This window comes from Myodes glareolus, chromosome X (genome assembly GCF_982192425.1).
Source record: "Myodes glareolus chromosome X, mMyoGla1.1, whole genome shotgun sequence".
Classification (NCBI taxonomy): Eukaryota; Metazoa; Chordata; class Mammalia; order Rodentia; family Cricetidae; genus Myodes; species Myodes glareolus.
The window spans coordinates 54,710,621-54,724,839 of NC_142053.1; the positions used below are offsets into that span (position 1 = coordinate 54,710,621).

Consider the following 14,219-nt stretch of genomic DNA (forward strand, 5'->3'; position numbering starts at 1 on the left):
CCGTCCAGTTGCCGGAGAAACGATGATGTCATTATTAAATAGTTCATCCACGATTGGTCCGCCCCAAGGGTAAACTTAAAGCTGTTAGCTGCAGGAAATTGAACCAAAGAATTCCTGTGACCATGAAGCTTTTTAGCGGAGATCCGCGACTGGTCTGTGAGCTTGCGTTTCGACCCCTGGCTTTAGTTTTTTTGAGCGTTCTTGGGGCCAAAGCACTGGACAATGGCTTGGCGCGTACTCCTACTATGGGCTGGCTGCACTGGGAACGGTTCATGTGCAACCTCGACTGCCAAGAAGAGCCTGATTCCTGCATCAGGTATGAGATATTGAGTGGCCGTTTCTCTTTCCGTGTGTTTTTTTGGGCGTATTTGGTAGAAGGAATGGGAACATTTGAGCTGAAGGAGTAGATCCCCTACTGTTGCTGCTTCTTTATCCCCAACAAAACATCCATCCGGGATCTGGACTGTCCCTAAACTGTGAGCTGCCCTGAGATGAGAGATAGCCAGCAAGCCACTGCTTTGCTCCCGCTCCATCTCTTTCTGCACTGGTAGTTTTTCATATATCGTTTGGTTCCATGCAGACCCTTTGGGTTTGTATTCTGCCCTTGTTTAGTGATAGCCTTGAGCTAGCCATAAGCACAATTGGAATGGGTAGGAGGATGACTAAGACCAATGTCATTTTTTCTTTTTGGATCACGGGTTCTTTGGCTGTACTGAAGCGAGAGTTAGAGAAACCATGAGATCACTGAGATGTCCCTCAACCCCTTTTCCTTGAGTGTGGCATCAGGCTGGAAAGTTGACCTGAAGGAACTTTACACATCAAAGGTGAGAGCTGAGACCTGGTTGAACCTATCTGATGCTCACAATACTAGTTTGCAAATTAGAATAGCATCTTTTTTAACGCAAGGAGCTCACACACACACGCACACACACACCAAAAAAGCTGTAAAATTGCTGAGCGTGGTGACGCAGGACTAATCCCAGCACTCCAAAGGCAGAGACAGACCAGTGTCTTGTTTAAGGTCAACCAGGGCAGCATAGTGAAACCCTGTCTCAAAAAGAAAGACCTTTAAAACGGTTATCTCACACAGATGAACTTTCAGTTAAACCCATTCTAAAAACCTACCACCATTCCTGCTCTGACCCCCCTCAATTAGGCAAATAAAACAGATGTCTTTATCCTGGTATGTATAGAAAACTGAATTGTAAATTTACAAATATATGGGCATTTTTCTAGAGAAGAGGTTTTTTTTTTTTTTTGGTTTTTCGAGACAGGGTTTCTCTGTAGCTTTGGAGCCTGTCCTGGAACTTGCATTTGTAGACCAGGCTGGTCTTAAACCCACAGAGATCTGCCTGCCTCTGCCTCCTGAGTGCTGGCAGGATCATCCAGTAGTAAAGGCGTGCATCACTACCGCCCAGCCCCCTTTCTTCAAATTCTTAAGTGAATCTGTGATTTCGAAAAGATTAAGCACCAAGTATTAGGTATTGAGTGGCTTCTTTAACAGTATTATTGAAAACATAAAAAGGTCACCCAGTGGTGCAAAACTGCCTCTAAAGGCAGCTGCCACAACGCCTTCTCTATGTTCACAAGTTATTTCCCTGAATGCCTATAAAGATAAAATCAGGGTGTTGGTCAGACATCATAAAAGAAATTGGCTTTTTAGACTAAGTCTTGTTTTGTTTTTCTTTAATTGGGGACATGGCCACGGACCTTGCACATGCTAGGAAAGTGCTCTATTACTAAGCTGAATTCCTTACCTTTGGATTTGGGGACATGGTCACCCTATGTGGATCAAGCTAGTCTTTTGCCACCACTTCCTGTTCGCTGGAGTTACAGGCATACAAAATCATGCCCAGTTTAATTTTTTCAAATTGGGTTGGGGATGTAGCTCAGTTGGTACAGTGTTTGCCTAGCATGTGCACAGCCATGGCTTTTGATCTCCATCATCTTGTAAATTGAGAATGCTGATGCACATTTAAATTCCACTGTTTAGGAGGTGGAAGCAGGAATATCACAAGTTCAAGTCCATCCTATGCTACACAATACATGTGACCTCAAATGTGCAGAGTATAGTACCTTGATAGATGGAGGTATCTGTATATGCTATAGTTTATTTGTGCAGTCCTCAGTAAGTAGCTACTTGGATTCCTCAATTTTTGTTCATCCTATTCTTATATTACAGGGTTTCTCTGTGTAAGAGCCCTAGCTTTCCTGGAACTAGCTCTTGTAGACCAGGCTGGCTTGTGCCAACATCACCCAGTGGTTGGTTGGTTTTTCAAGACATGGTTTTTCTGTGTAACCTTTTTGGCTGTCCTGGAACTCATTCTGTAGACCAGGCTGATCTTGAACTCTATAATCCACCTGCCTCAGCCTCCCAAGTGCTGGGATTAAAGGCGTGTGCCACCACTGAGGTTGGGTGTGTTTATTGTGAGCCTGGTGGGAATGGTGCACACCTTTAATCAGATACAGAAGCAAATGGATCTCTGGGAGATTTAGGCCAGCCTAGTCTACAGGGCTAGTTCCAGGACAGTCAAAGCTACACAGAGAAATCCTGTCTCGAGAGAGAAAAACAGGAAGGTGATTGTGAAACCTTCTATTCTCTGGGGAAGCTACAAGACTCATGGCATGAGATGGGTGGATCTCTTTCTGAACTTTCAAATAACAGTAATCTTTGTATTCTAATGCCAGGTTACATGCAGTAGCTTCCTTTCTTTTATAGAACATAAGCACTTCATCTTTTAGGTGATCTCTTCAAATCTTTTGCCAAATTCCTTCAAAAGTCTGTTTGGGGTTCAAGGTTTTCTGAGCCAAGAGTAAGATAATGTTTCTCCATTTATTCAAGCCACTAAGGACCATGAGAATTTTAACATATGGTTGATAAACATATTACTCTCTAGATAGCTTGGCCTTTTCTGTTTGTTTTTCTTTCTGTTACTATTGTGAATGAGATTGTTTCCCTGTACACAGAGAAAGCTGATGCAGAAGCTGTCTGTTCTGCTGACTTTTAACCCTGCTGGGGTTATAGTCGGATGTAGGCCAGGCAGGCCTTGGACCTGCAAATCGTCCTGCCACAGTTTCCTCAATAGTCAGCATTTCAAACCTGTGTCACCACAACTTCTTAGCCACAATAACTTTGCAAGTTTTTCATGTGTCTCATTCTTATTTCAATTATTTGGAGGTTTTATTTTGTGGATAGGGATGGAACTGAGGGCCCCACCCCTTGTGTGTGTCCTGGGGCAGAGATCATGGGACGAGAGAGGAGAAACAGGAAAGAGTTAATTTTACCTCGTATGGGTTGTAATTATTACCAGAGTATCACTGCATTTTTAGAAACCCAAATCCCAGGGTGCCTTACACTGGGAGCGTGTGGGTCTTCATCTGATGAACTGCAATGACTATTGGAAATTCTCTTTCAGCGAGCAGCTGTTCATGCAGATGGCAGAGCTCATGGCCTCTGATGGCTGGAAGGACGCAGGTTATGAATACCTCTGCATAGATGACTGCTGGATGGCTCCCGAAAGGGACTCAAAGGGCCGCCTTCAGGCAGATCCCCAGCGCTTTCCTAGTGGGATCAAACACCTAGCTAATTATGTGAGTTTAGAGCGGAATGTTTCTTTTCTGATGGGTCTGTATGCACTTACAAAAGCTTATTGACAGAGGCTGGCGGATCTCTGTGAGTTCGAGGCCAGCCTGGTCTACAAGAGCTCGTTCCAGGACAGGCACCAAAAACTACAGAGAAACCTTGTCTCGAAAATTTAGAAAAAAAAAAAAACCTTATTGAGAAACATGCCACGTGATACTTCAAAATGGTTGCTGTTAGCTGTTCATTATGTTTATCTAGATAGAATTATCACATCAGCATATACACATTTCACAATAGTTCCTGAGCCTGAGGCCTGTCTTGTTGAAACTTTTTTTTTCTGAAACCACTGAATTCTCTAGGAGAAAAGGAGAGCTTGGGTGTGTCGAGCATGCTTGTATTGCTATAGCAGCATGAGAGACTACCACAGTTATACCACTAATGAATTTTAAAAGATGAAAGCAAACATTGCAGAGACTACTGAAGACAGATGAAGCCTGATGTTAGCTAAGGGTCATTAAGTAGATTTTATTCAGGACTGTAGGAAAAATGGTCAAGTTCCAATCCAGATGGGCAAGTGAGAAGCTACAGCCGATGAGCAAATGCTGGGAGTTCAGTAGATGGAAAGCAGCTGGAAAGGAGACATCAAGTCAGGGAATGGTATAACTTAGCAGATTCTTGCATTAAGTAAGCTCACCCAGACAGATGCCTTGGAGTATAGGAGGAGATTCAGAGAGGCTTAACTGAAATGTAGTCAGTCTTTCTCAAGATAAATCTGTTGTCAGGCAGTGGTGGTGCACGCCTTTAATCCAAGCACTCAGGAGACAGGCAGGCAGATGTCTGTGAGTTCAAGGCCAGCCTGGTCTACAGAGAGAGTTCCAGGACAGCCAGAGCTGTTACACAGAGAAACCCTGTTTTGAAAATCTTTTTTAAAAAAGTGATAAAATTTGTTCCAGTTTTGGAAAGACTGTGTGGGATCCCATGAGGAATATTAAAGTGGTCACAGCTTTTTCCTCACTTCTCTGCTCTAGTTCACCGTGATTAGCTGGCACTATCTTAGCAGAGTTAGAGGATTTGTGCTCTGCTTCCAGCTAGCTCAGCTAAAAAACTGGAGTGGTTTAAGGAAGCCCCCAAGCCCTGGGGAAGCCCACAGCTCTCTGCTCTTAGTCTTAGTAAGTTCCCGTCCTGTTTTAGATAACTACTTCCTGATTCATCTTTCTTCTCATTTCAGGTCCACAGCAAAGGGTTGAAGCTAGGAATTTATGCAGATGTTGGGAATAAAACCTGTGCAGGTTTCCCTGGGAGTTTTGGATACTATGACATTGATGCCCAGACATTTGCTGACTGGGGCATCGATCTGCTAAAATTTGATGGTTGTCACTGTGACAGTGTGACATCCTTGGCGGATGGTATGTTTTTTTTCATTACATTTATTTTTTAAATTATGTTACAGTCAACAAAATCAAAATTACGGGGTGTGTGACTGTTTTGTGTGTGTGGGGGTGCTGTGATGCCTGTTGAAGTCAGGGTGTCGACAACTTGCAGGAATTGGTTCTCTCCAACCTTTTGAGTCCCAGGGATCAAACTCAGGTCATCAGGTTTGCCTGCAAGCACCTTTACTGGCTGAACCATTTTACCAGTCCAAATAGTATGGTTTTTCAAGAAATACAGCCATAATCATTTCTCAGACTTTTGGTTAACATCAGCTGAAAGATGAAGCCACACAGACAAGAACTTGAGGGCCACAGGGAAGCTGGACCTTAAAAGAAATAATCTCGGTCATTTGTTCATACATGGGGAATTCATCCATGCCTAACCATGGCATATATTGTGCACTTCTGATTCAAGGACTCTGAAAATGAATTATAATGAGTAATTATAACTATATCCTACATGCTGCTTTACCTCTGCCTTTCCCTATATCTGCATCCTCTCTACACCACCTCCTCATTGCAATCTCAGCAGAGAGTAGCCTGTCCCTGGTTTACAGTATAGACATGGAGCTTCTGAGTGGCTTTTTTACACGTTCATTCAGCACGATCTGGGAATTCCCTTCCCTCCCTTATTTTACCCAATGTTTTCTCACACAGGTTATAAGTACATGTCCTTGGCCTTGAACAGGACTGGGAGAAGCATTGTGTACTCCTGTGAGTGGCCTCTTTATATGAGACCTTTTCATAAGGTGAGCTTGTGAGCCCAGAATCTAAATTTCAGAATGCTTATCAGCTAAGCTTCTGCTAACCAGGAAACTACCTTTGATTTTTTTTTTTTTTGCCCTTTTATTTCACGGTTCACCAGCAATCCTGCCAATATTTGCCCCAAATTCTATCTTGAATTGCTAACATCTGTCATCCCCACCACATCCACACTGGTATTCCAGGCCTCTCTCACCCAGCCTGCTCTGACAGCCTGGTCTCTCTACTTCTGCTCGCTTTCCTGCCCCCACCATTTTCCAAGCAGCAGCAGAACTGTTTTCTGAGAAATGTCAAGGGCATCCCATCAGTCCCCTTCTTAAAACTTCCCCGGCTTTCCTTCCATTGCACTTGGAATACAACCAAGCTCCATTAACCTGCCTCTTGCCCGCCTTTCTATCCCCCAACAGCTCTTTACCTCGCTGCGCTATTTTTCCTTCTGTTTGTCAAATACTGTACTTACCTTGTTGGTGTGTATTCACTGTGCATGGTACTGGGCCACACAGACATTTTCATAAAAGTCTATGGTGATGTATTTGCTTATTATTTCTGCCAAGCCTGCACCCAAGATTTTAAAAGGGTTGGCTACTTAACATTGAAGTTTTTAGATAGTCTTTTTCCTCAACATTGTAGCCCTTGGATATCACACATAGCTACGTAAACTGATTCATTCCACAAATTACTTGTCTCGGATTCAGATTTTATCGTGTTTGATGGCATCCTATATAATTTTATAAGCCTTATTTCTACTTATTTAGATCATTGTAATTATTTTATTACAAAAATAGAAACATGCCCACTTTAGGCTAGTTTACAGATTCCAGTCAAAAACAAAATTCTTTCATAATGCCAGGCAGTACCTAGACAGTTCAGTGCATATCCAACATAAATAATATTAAAGTCACTTTAAACAGGAACTTAAAATTATATGGCCTACATATGAAATGAACATCTAGTGAAATTCCCTTACATTTCGGACTCCAGGCTTTGTTATTTGTTATGGGGAGACTTTTGATCTGTACACTATAGAGGCCATCAGTGCCTCCTTTAAACTGGACCATTAGCATCTCATAGCAAGTTAACTAATTCTGTCTTTTTATAGCCCAATTATACAGATATCCAATATTATTGCAATCACTGGAGAAATTTTGATGATGTTTATGATTCCTGGGAAAGCATAAAGAATATCTTGACCTGGACAACAACTAACCAGAAGGAGATTGTTGAAGTCGCTGGACCAGGGGGTTGGAATGACCCAGACATGGTAAAGATCTGAGTCCTCCTCGTTCAAGAGCTGGTGGCTTCTTTTCTGTTGGTGCCTGGGTCTGAGAGCAGGACCTAGCACAAACCAAGCAAGGTTTTTAGCACTGACCTACGCACCTGGCCCTGGAATGAGGTTCTCCATGAGCACGTCCGTCACAGTGCTGTGGAAAATGGTTTCTCTCAGTCAACCATCTAGGAAATTTTTTAAATGTTTCGACAGGCACTGTGTAGCTGCTTGGAGTCTCGGCACTCCAGAGGCTGAAACAGGAGAGTGGCTCCAAATTCAAGGCTGAAAGGTTAGCCTGGACTATATAGTAAGACCTTATCTCCAAAAAAAGGAAACAAAGAACAACTGAGGGGGCCCCTGCAGGTATCCAGTCAGAGAAGCGAACCCACAAAGAGATGAGAATGAAGTCCCAGTGCAGATTGATTTCGTCAGCCTGTATCAGGCTTCGGAGTCTGATGCCAGGCGGTTTACTGTCAACATATTTAAGACATAGTAGAATTTGGGAAAAGGTTTCCAGGTAGTGATCACTCCAATCCTAGGTATACAATAAAGCTTATGTGTGGCTACATAGAAACTCTTACACAGCTGAGTGTGGTGGAGCACACCTTAAATCCCAGCACTTGGGAGGCAGAGGCAGGCGGACCTCTGTGAGTTCAAGGACAGCCAGGTCTACAGAGTTCCAGGACAGCCAGGGCTACACAGAGAAACCCTTTCTTGAATTCTCCCATCTCACCAAACAAAGAAACACTTACACAATACGTGTAACCATCAGGGTGGGTTCTATAGCTAAAAGGCCTAGAATCTAGTGTGGTCCCTGATAACATAGAGGTCAGCAGGACATAAAGTATGTGCGCCCTCTCCCCTAAGGATGGGTAATGGTTTAGGAGGAAAGAGTCTGGGATAATCATTCTGGGGAATTTGGGTGAGGTCTGCCTCCACAGATAACAAAGTCACCAGATTGTTATAATCCACTCCCAGCTTTCCTGGCAAGAAAGCAGGTATTTTATCTCTTCCCTTGAGAAGAGGCCCCTGTGTGTTTAATGTTTCTGGTTTTCCTTAATGCTTCAATGTGAATGCAAGGATCTCTGTGCTCTAACAAACAACAACAAAAAACCAAACATTTGAATTTTCCCTTGCCTTAATTCCTTTCTTCTTTGTTCTAGTTAGTGATTGGCAACTTTGGCCTCAGTTGGGACCAGCAGGTAACTCAGATGGCCCTCTGGGCTATCATGGCAGCGCCTCTACTCATGTCCAATGATCTCCGACAAATCAGTTCTCAAGCCAAAGCTCTACTGCAGAATGAGGATGTAATTGCCATCAACCAAGACCCCTTGGGCAAGCAGGGGTACTGTTTTAGAAAGGTAAGTAGTACTTCCTGGGAGAAAACTGACCAGGAATATACTATCCTGTCTTAAAGTTTATGATTTGTAGTATCTTACAATGACCTTTTAATACTTAAAGTACCAAATTATCTTAAACCTAACTGTGCTACATGAAGAAATGATTTTAGTTATTTTTCCCTTGAGTTTGAAAACCAGGTAATTAGAGCTATTACTGAGTTTTTCTTTTTGTTGTTTGGTTTTTCGAGATGGGTTTTCTCTGTGCAGCCCTGGCTGTCCTGGAACTGAGTGCTGGGATTAAAGGCGCTCAGGATCCCAGTGGTCTTTTTGCTTGCTTTTCAAAACAGGGTTTCTCTGTAGCCCTGGTCATCCTGGAACTCTGTAGACCAGGCTGGCCTTGAACTCAGACAGAGATCTGCCTCTGTATCCTGAGTGCTGGGATTAAAGGTGTGCACCACCACCGCCCAGCTACTTTTTAACTTCTAAAACATCCTGCTGGCTGATCTTAACTTTTCCTCCAAGTGTATGATAGACAGTTATGACAATAAGGCTGAATATCAAGTAAGGCCAGTAATGGGGTCCCCACATGCTCTCACTTCTTTTCTTGACTTTTCAGGAAGACAACATTGAGGTTTGGGAAAAACCACTCTCAAACTTAGCCTGGGCTGTAGCTGTGAGAAACCTGCAGGAAATCGGTGGACCTCGTTCTTACACCATCCAGGTTTCTTCTCTAGGTCATGGAATAGCCTGCAATCCTGGCTGCATCATCACACAGCTCCTCCCTGTGAAAGAGCAGCTAGGCTTCTATGAATGGACTTTAACCTTAAAAACGCGAATCAATCCCTCAGGCACTGTTCTGCTTCGGCTAGACTATGTCTGAAGGCAGAGATGTACATTAAATGGTCTGTGTTACTAAGGACCAAACTATTCCCTGCCTCTTTCCTGTGTTCCCTTTAATAAAGTATCTCAAAGTCATGCCCTTTAAAAGCTACTTCTCAAGGTATGTTTTTGAAAAGGCTTTTGAAATGGAAGTGGGTACTCCTGTGTCAGGAGCTGGTAACGGATACTTCAGGTGTTCTGGTTCATATTTGGCTAAGAATCCATAAAGCTGGGATTTAAAAAAAAATCTCTACATTTATGTTTTTGCCTAAACGTATGTGTTCCACATGCATGCATGATACCCAGGAAGTCAAAAGGGTATAGGGTCCTCAGGAACCAGAATAACTGTTCTTGATTATTTGGCTAGCTCTAGAGCCAGGATTTAAAGGCATGCCAACCACACGCTGACCACTAGGTGAGGCACTTGGTATGATTTGCTTACAGTTTATTGCAAAGGAAAAATGAAATCAGCTTCCTTGGTAGATTTCAAAGATATCAGGTGTGGTGCCTTTAATCCCAGTACTTGGGAGGCACTGCAAATGAAGACAATCAAATGAACTGCCCTAATGACAAATAGGTTTTCACACAGTTCCAACCAATCCATTTTTAACTACTCTCACCCAGCAATTGTGCATGTATATTAGTATACTATGCTGCCTGGAGAACTAAGCCAAATCGCCCCACTACACACCAGAAGTAGCAAAGGCATAAGACTCCTATACCCTGAAATAAGTATTTAGGATTTTATAACCAGTAACTCGTGTATTTTAAGCTGTAAGTAGTCACTAGTCACGTTTCACACCGGCTCAACAAGGTTGAGCAGCACTCAGCCAGCAAGCTGAGGGAATTTCTTGACAGCTTCAGTTTATTCCCTCCCAAAAGACCAACTGAAATCAAACAAGGCTGAGTGAAAGCTCATGATTTTATTGTCTTCATAACAAGGTCAGCTTAGAACTGGATCACTTGGCCCTGGAAACAGAACAGAAGAACAAAGTGGTGAGCTTGAAGTTTTTAAGGAACCTTCCACTATCCCTGGGCTCAGTACATAGCTCAGTAGCTGGGTGCCTGCCTACCATGGCCCTGGCTTCAATCCAAGATCACAAAACATTTCTAAGGAGACCCTGTTGCCCACACACTAAAACCCTTAAGCCATTCAGATATACTGGTGTTAGATTTTTTTCAGCTAATAAGGCACATAAAAAGCTCACAAATCTGAAAAATAAAACCTAAAAATAAAATACTTGCCAAGCGCTGATAGTGCACACCTTTAATCCCAGCCCCCGAGAGGCAGGGGCAGGCACATGAGTTTGAGGCCAGCCTGCTCTACAAAGGGAGTTACAGGACAGCTGGACCTACACAGAGAAACCCTGCCTCAAAAAAACCAAAGAACTATCCTCCTGGCAGTGGTGGTACACACCTCTAATCCCAGCACTCAGTAGTCAGAGACAGGAGGGATCTGTGTCTGAGGCCAGCCTTGTCTACAGAGCAAGTTCAGGACAAGTTCCAAAGCTACAGAGAACTCTGTATTGAAAAACCAATCCCCCCAAAAAAACTTCTGGTCCCAAGCATTTCAGATGTGGGCTATGGCACTTGTACCTTCAGCTGTGGACAATTACTGCTGAGGATGCCCTGTGGCACAGTAAGCTCAGAACAGTTTCCTCTAGGAATAAGGCTAATTTAAAAGGAGAGTACCTTTCTCTTCTTATCACCTCCCAGTTCAAAATGCTTGCATCTCTTAATAGCCAGCATCCTCTTAGATCTGCAGTTGGGCTCCACACATTCCAGTCTCAGCACAATCTTCTTTGTAGTTTTCGCCTACAAAAGAAACGAAGTAAAATCCGTCACAAAATTAGTTTGCCACGATCTGTATTTGGCCATGGAGAGGAAAAAAAATCCAGAAGTCAATCATTTTGAGTGAGAAAACTGAAGCTGGATGCAGTTGTGCACGCCCATGTTCCCATCACTTTGGAGGTGGAGACAAGCTGCAACCACATGAATTTGAGGCCAGCCTTGGCTACATGACATTGCCTCCCCTTACCCCCCCCAAAAACTAAATTTGTAGCCTTTCAGACTATTTGTATTCTTTAGTGGTTAAGTCAAATAAAAGCCAGCATTTGATGCAAATATGAAATACAACTTTTGGAATTCAATCAATTTTCTCAAGACTTCAATTAGCCCTAAAATCAGTTACACGCCCCACTAATACTCAACTTTTTTTCAATAGAGGGTTTCTCTATGTAACAGGTTGGCCTTGAACTCAGAGACCCATCTGCCTCGGCCTCCCGGGGACTGGGATTAAAGTCATGCACCACTGCCGCCTGGCTAATAATCAACTTTTAAAATACACTAATTAATTTAGTGATAGGTTTGTTGCTAGTTTGCAGTCTGAAAGCTGAAATGCCTCCCTCTCCCATACAAAATGGGCTGAACATTTAAACGAACAAGCATTCCCATTACTCGACACCCAATCCAGGACCCAAAGGAAGTCATTAATTTCTACAACCAGGCTGGCAGATTAGGAACAAAGAGATGAACAAATAAATTCAGGTTCCCTAAAGAAGGAACTTCATTAAACTGGAGAAGAATCCAGAATTCAGCCAGTGGAAGGCCTACACATGCACTGTAAGACTTCATGAGACTGAGAAATCCAGATAGCCCTTCATGGCAATACAGGGAATCGAACCTGGGTTGCCCTCAAACTCTACCACTGAGCCTCCAGCAACGAAGAGCTTAGGATTCAGAGATGGCGATAAACGAATGAACGATCTTGCTGGTATACACATAATTCACTTCTTAGGAAAGAGAGGCACATTCCTTCATTTTTTTTTTTTGCCTCTTTAAAGGGAGATGCTATACTCTCAACTATAGTCAGATCTGGGTTGACTCCCAGCTCCATTGCCTTGGAAACATTCCTGCCGCTAAGTGGGATAACTTAGCTGCCAAACTATACTAATGCTTGTAGACTAGAGATGGCAAATGCCAAGGTCCTTACCACAATAATCAAGAAACATGTCACTTAGGAATCACTAACCTTTTTGCGGAAAATAGGCTTAGTCTGCCCACCATAGCCACTCTGTTTCCTGTCATAACGCCGCTTTCCTGGAAAAAGTTATTTGTTATGGTATGCTGTACACAGATCCTATATCATAACAGCCACAAGTAAAAGTCTTAAGTTTAAATTGAGGACGCACTGCATCCAAGGAGGGGGGAATACCTGGACTCGTTAATACTTCTCACAAGTGTCACATCATAACCAGATTATTTACATACAGGAAACAGGCACAGCCTTGAGAGGCTGAGGCAGGATTGCTTATTCCAGACCAGCTTGCTTTACATAGCTGGCCTTTATCTCCCACCAACTCCCCATCCCTGTACCCTAGCCATCATCAAATTACATATAAGCAGCTTACCCTGGGCATACAAAGAATCTTTGCCCTTCTTGTATTGTGTCACTTTGTGGGGTTGGTGCTTGCCGCATTTCTTGCAGAATGTCCGGCGGGTCTTAGGAACGTTCACCTAGTTTTTTTTTTTTTTTTTTTTAAAAAAAAAAGGCTTTCAGAACGTGCAGTTACCGGACCGCAATGACCCAGCACCCTCCCTGGATCCAGATGAAGCTAACTACAACAACTCACTAAAACACAACGACCACGTAGCTTTAAAAGATGGTTCAGTCACACGCGCCAAGTGTATATCCACCCGCAGCTAAACCGCCCCACCACTTCAATTCCTCCGCCCAGAACTTCGTTCCCTGTGTGTCGCTCTCGGCAATGTTAGATTTCTTAGGTACATCGAGGTCCTGACGGAGCCTTGACGGACTCTGGGACAATACTGTCCACGCCGGCTGCAAGGATTATGGTGGATACTACGAAACCCCGACACGCGATCATACCATGTTGGCGGCTGCGATTTCGGCACAGAAAGAAAGAGGCAAGGCCAGCAACGGAAGTTTATAGGCGGTGCCTGGGTACACTTCCTCAGAGCCGTGGGAGACAGCTACCATAGAGTCTGTAAGGATCCCAGCGCAGCGCCCTCGGATGGCTGGATGATTTGCCTCAGCCGCAGACAAGCGCTTCAGCCAAGGCTCCGCCTTAAGCCCGTGGCTCTTTCCTTCACTTCCTCCCGCCTAGTGCCCCTCAGCTTTCATTACTCCATCCCTTTTGGCGGAGGTTGCAATTTAGTAGCTTAAGCGAAGAAAGCAATGCTCTTCCCAGACTCCAATCTCCCGTGTTGGAGCCGACCAGGGTCTAGGATCAAGTGGAGGGGTCTTCCATCTCAGCCTAACATTCTTGTTCCACTTCAAGGAAACTGAAACGATCTTAACCAGCAAAATGTGGCTCACGGAAGCCCTGGGAGGGAGCCAGTCACTTCAACTCATTTATTTAATGTCTCTTCTGTTTCAGGCACTGTTATAGGAGCAGGACATAGTAATTGATACTGTCCAATCTCAGGCTAAGTACTTTGAAGAAAGAAAAAAAAAATCCAATGAAAGCAGTACCTTTTAGCTGAGGAAGTAAATTGGCTGATCTTAGTTATGAAAACTAGCAATGAATTTATCTGGCTTCTGAGATAGTTGGGCCAACCAAGAAAACATACCTCAGCTTCCCTGAGTACTTGGCAGCAGACATGTATGAAGTTTCAAGTTAGTCCAACTGAGAAAGGCTGAAGGAAGCTAGCTGAGTTTTAAAATAGATTCTCAGAGTGAGTCTAGGAGGAACGTGGTAATGCTACTTCCATTTTCCAGGGGGGAGGGCATTCATCCCGTGGCATGTGAAGGCTTTGGTCCGCTGTCATCAGTAGTAGCAGCACACCTCACCCCCATGCGTTCTATGATTCCAGAACTCTATTTCCTTTACTATCGCATGATACTATAATATGATTATATAATATATGGCCTGCCTATTATACCAGCTATCTTTGGGGTGGGGAGAGCCTCAGAAATCCCAGGGTGACCTTAAACT

At 43.6% G+C, this 14,219-nt stretch overlaps 2 protein-coding genes across 3 annotated transcripts; one reads left to right on the top strand and one right to left on the bottom strand.

Annotated features, from left to right (window-relative positions):
- The first annotated feature begins 44 nt into the window (after positions 1–44).
- Gla (galactosidase alpha) lies at positions 45–9,369 on the top strand. Of its 2 annotated transcripts, none has more exons than XM_048417649.3 (7): positions 45–316; positions 3,417–3,591; positions 4,812–4,989; positions 5,671–5,762; positions 6,875–7,036; positions 8,206–8,403; positions 8,999–9,369. In XM_048417649.3, the coding sequence occupies exons 1-7, from the start codon at positions 123–125 to the stop codon at positions 9,260–9,262; spliced, it is 1,263 nt and encodes a 420-aa protein (XP_048273606.1). In that variant the 5' UTR covers positions 45–122; the 3' UTR covers positions 9,263–9,369. The 2 variants fall into 2 exon arrangements, with proteins under 2 accessions (XP_048273606.1, XP_085540952.1); XM_085684826.2 differs by lacking the exon at positions 45–316 and adding an exon at positions 720–824.
- Positions 9,370–9,689: 320 nt separating this feature from the next.
- On the bottom strand, positions 9,690–13,309 carry Rpl36a (ribosomal protein L36a). Its single transcript, XM_048417650.3, has 5 exons — positions 13,151–13,309; positions 12,672–12,777; positions 12,293–12,360; positions 10,954–11,076; positions 9,690–10,230 (listed from the first exon to the last, which is right to left on the bottom strand). The coding sequence occupies exons 1-5, from the start codon at positions 13,259–13,261 to the stop codon at positions 10,210–10,212; spliced, it is 429 nt and encodes a 142-aa protein (XP_048273607.1). The 5' UTR covers positions 13,262–13,309; the 3' UTR covers positions 9,690–10,209.
- Between the last annotated feature and the right edge of the window lie 910 nt (positions 13,310–14,219).

Excerpts from the sequence above, each read along its gene's own strand:
- Gla (XM_048417649.3), top strand. The coding sequence starts at position 123 with ATGAAGCTTTTTAGCGGAGATCCGCGACTGGTCTGTGAGCTTGCGTTT. Across the intron at positions 5,763-6,874 it reads ATATGAGACCTTTTCATAAG|CCCAATTATACAGATATCCA; the intron begins GTGAGCTTGTGA and ends GTCTTTTTATAG. Across the intron at positions 7,037-8,205 it reads GTTGGAATGACCCAGACATG|TTAGTGATTGGCAACTTTGG; the intron begins GTAAAGATCTGA and ends TCTTTGTTCTAG.
- Rpl36a (XM_048417650.3), bottom strand. The coding sequence starts at position 13,261 with ATGGTAGCTGTCTCCCACGGCTCTGAGGAAGTGTACCCAGGCACCGCC. Across the intron at positions 12,361-12,671 it reads AGATTCTTTGTATGCCCAGG|GAAAGCGGCGTTATGACAGG; the intron begins GTAAGCTGCTTA and ends AACTTTTTCCAG. Across the intron at positions 10,231-10,953 it reads GAGGTGATAAGAAGAGAAAG|GGCCAAGTGATCCAGTTCTA; the intron begins GTACTCTCCTTT and ends TTCTGTTTCCAG.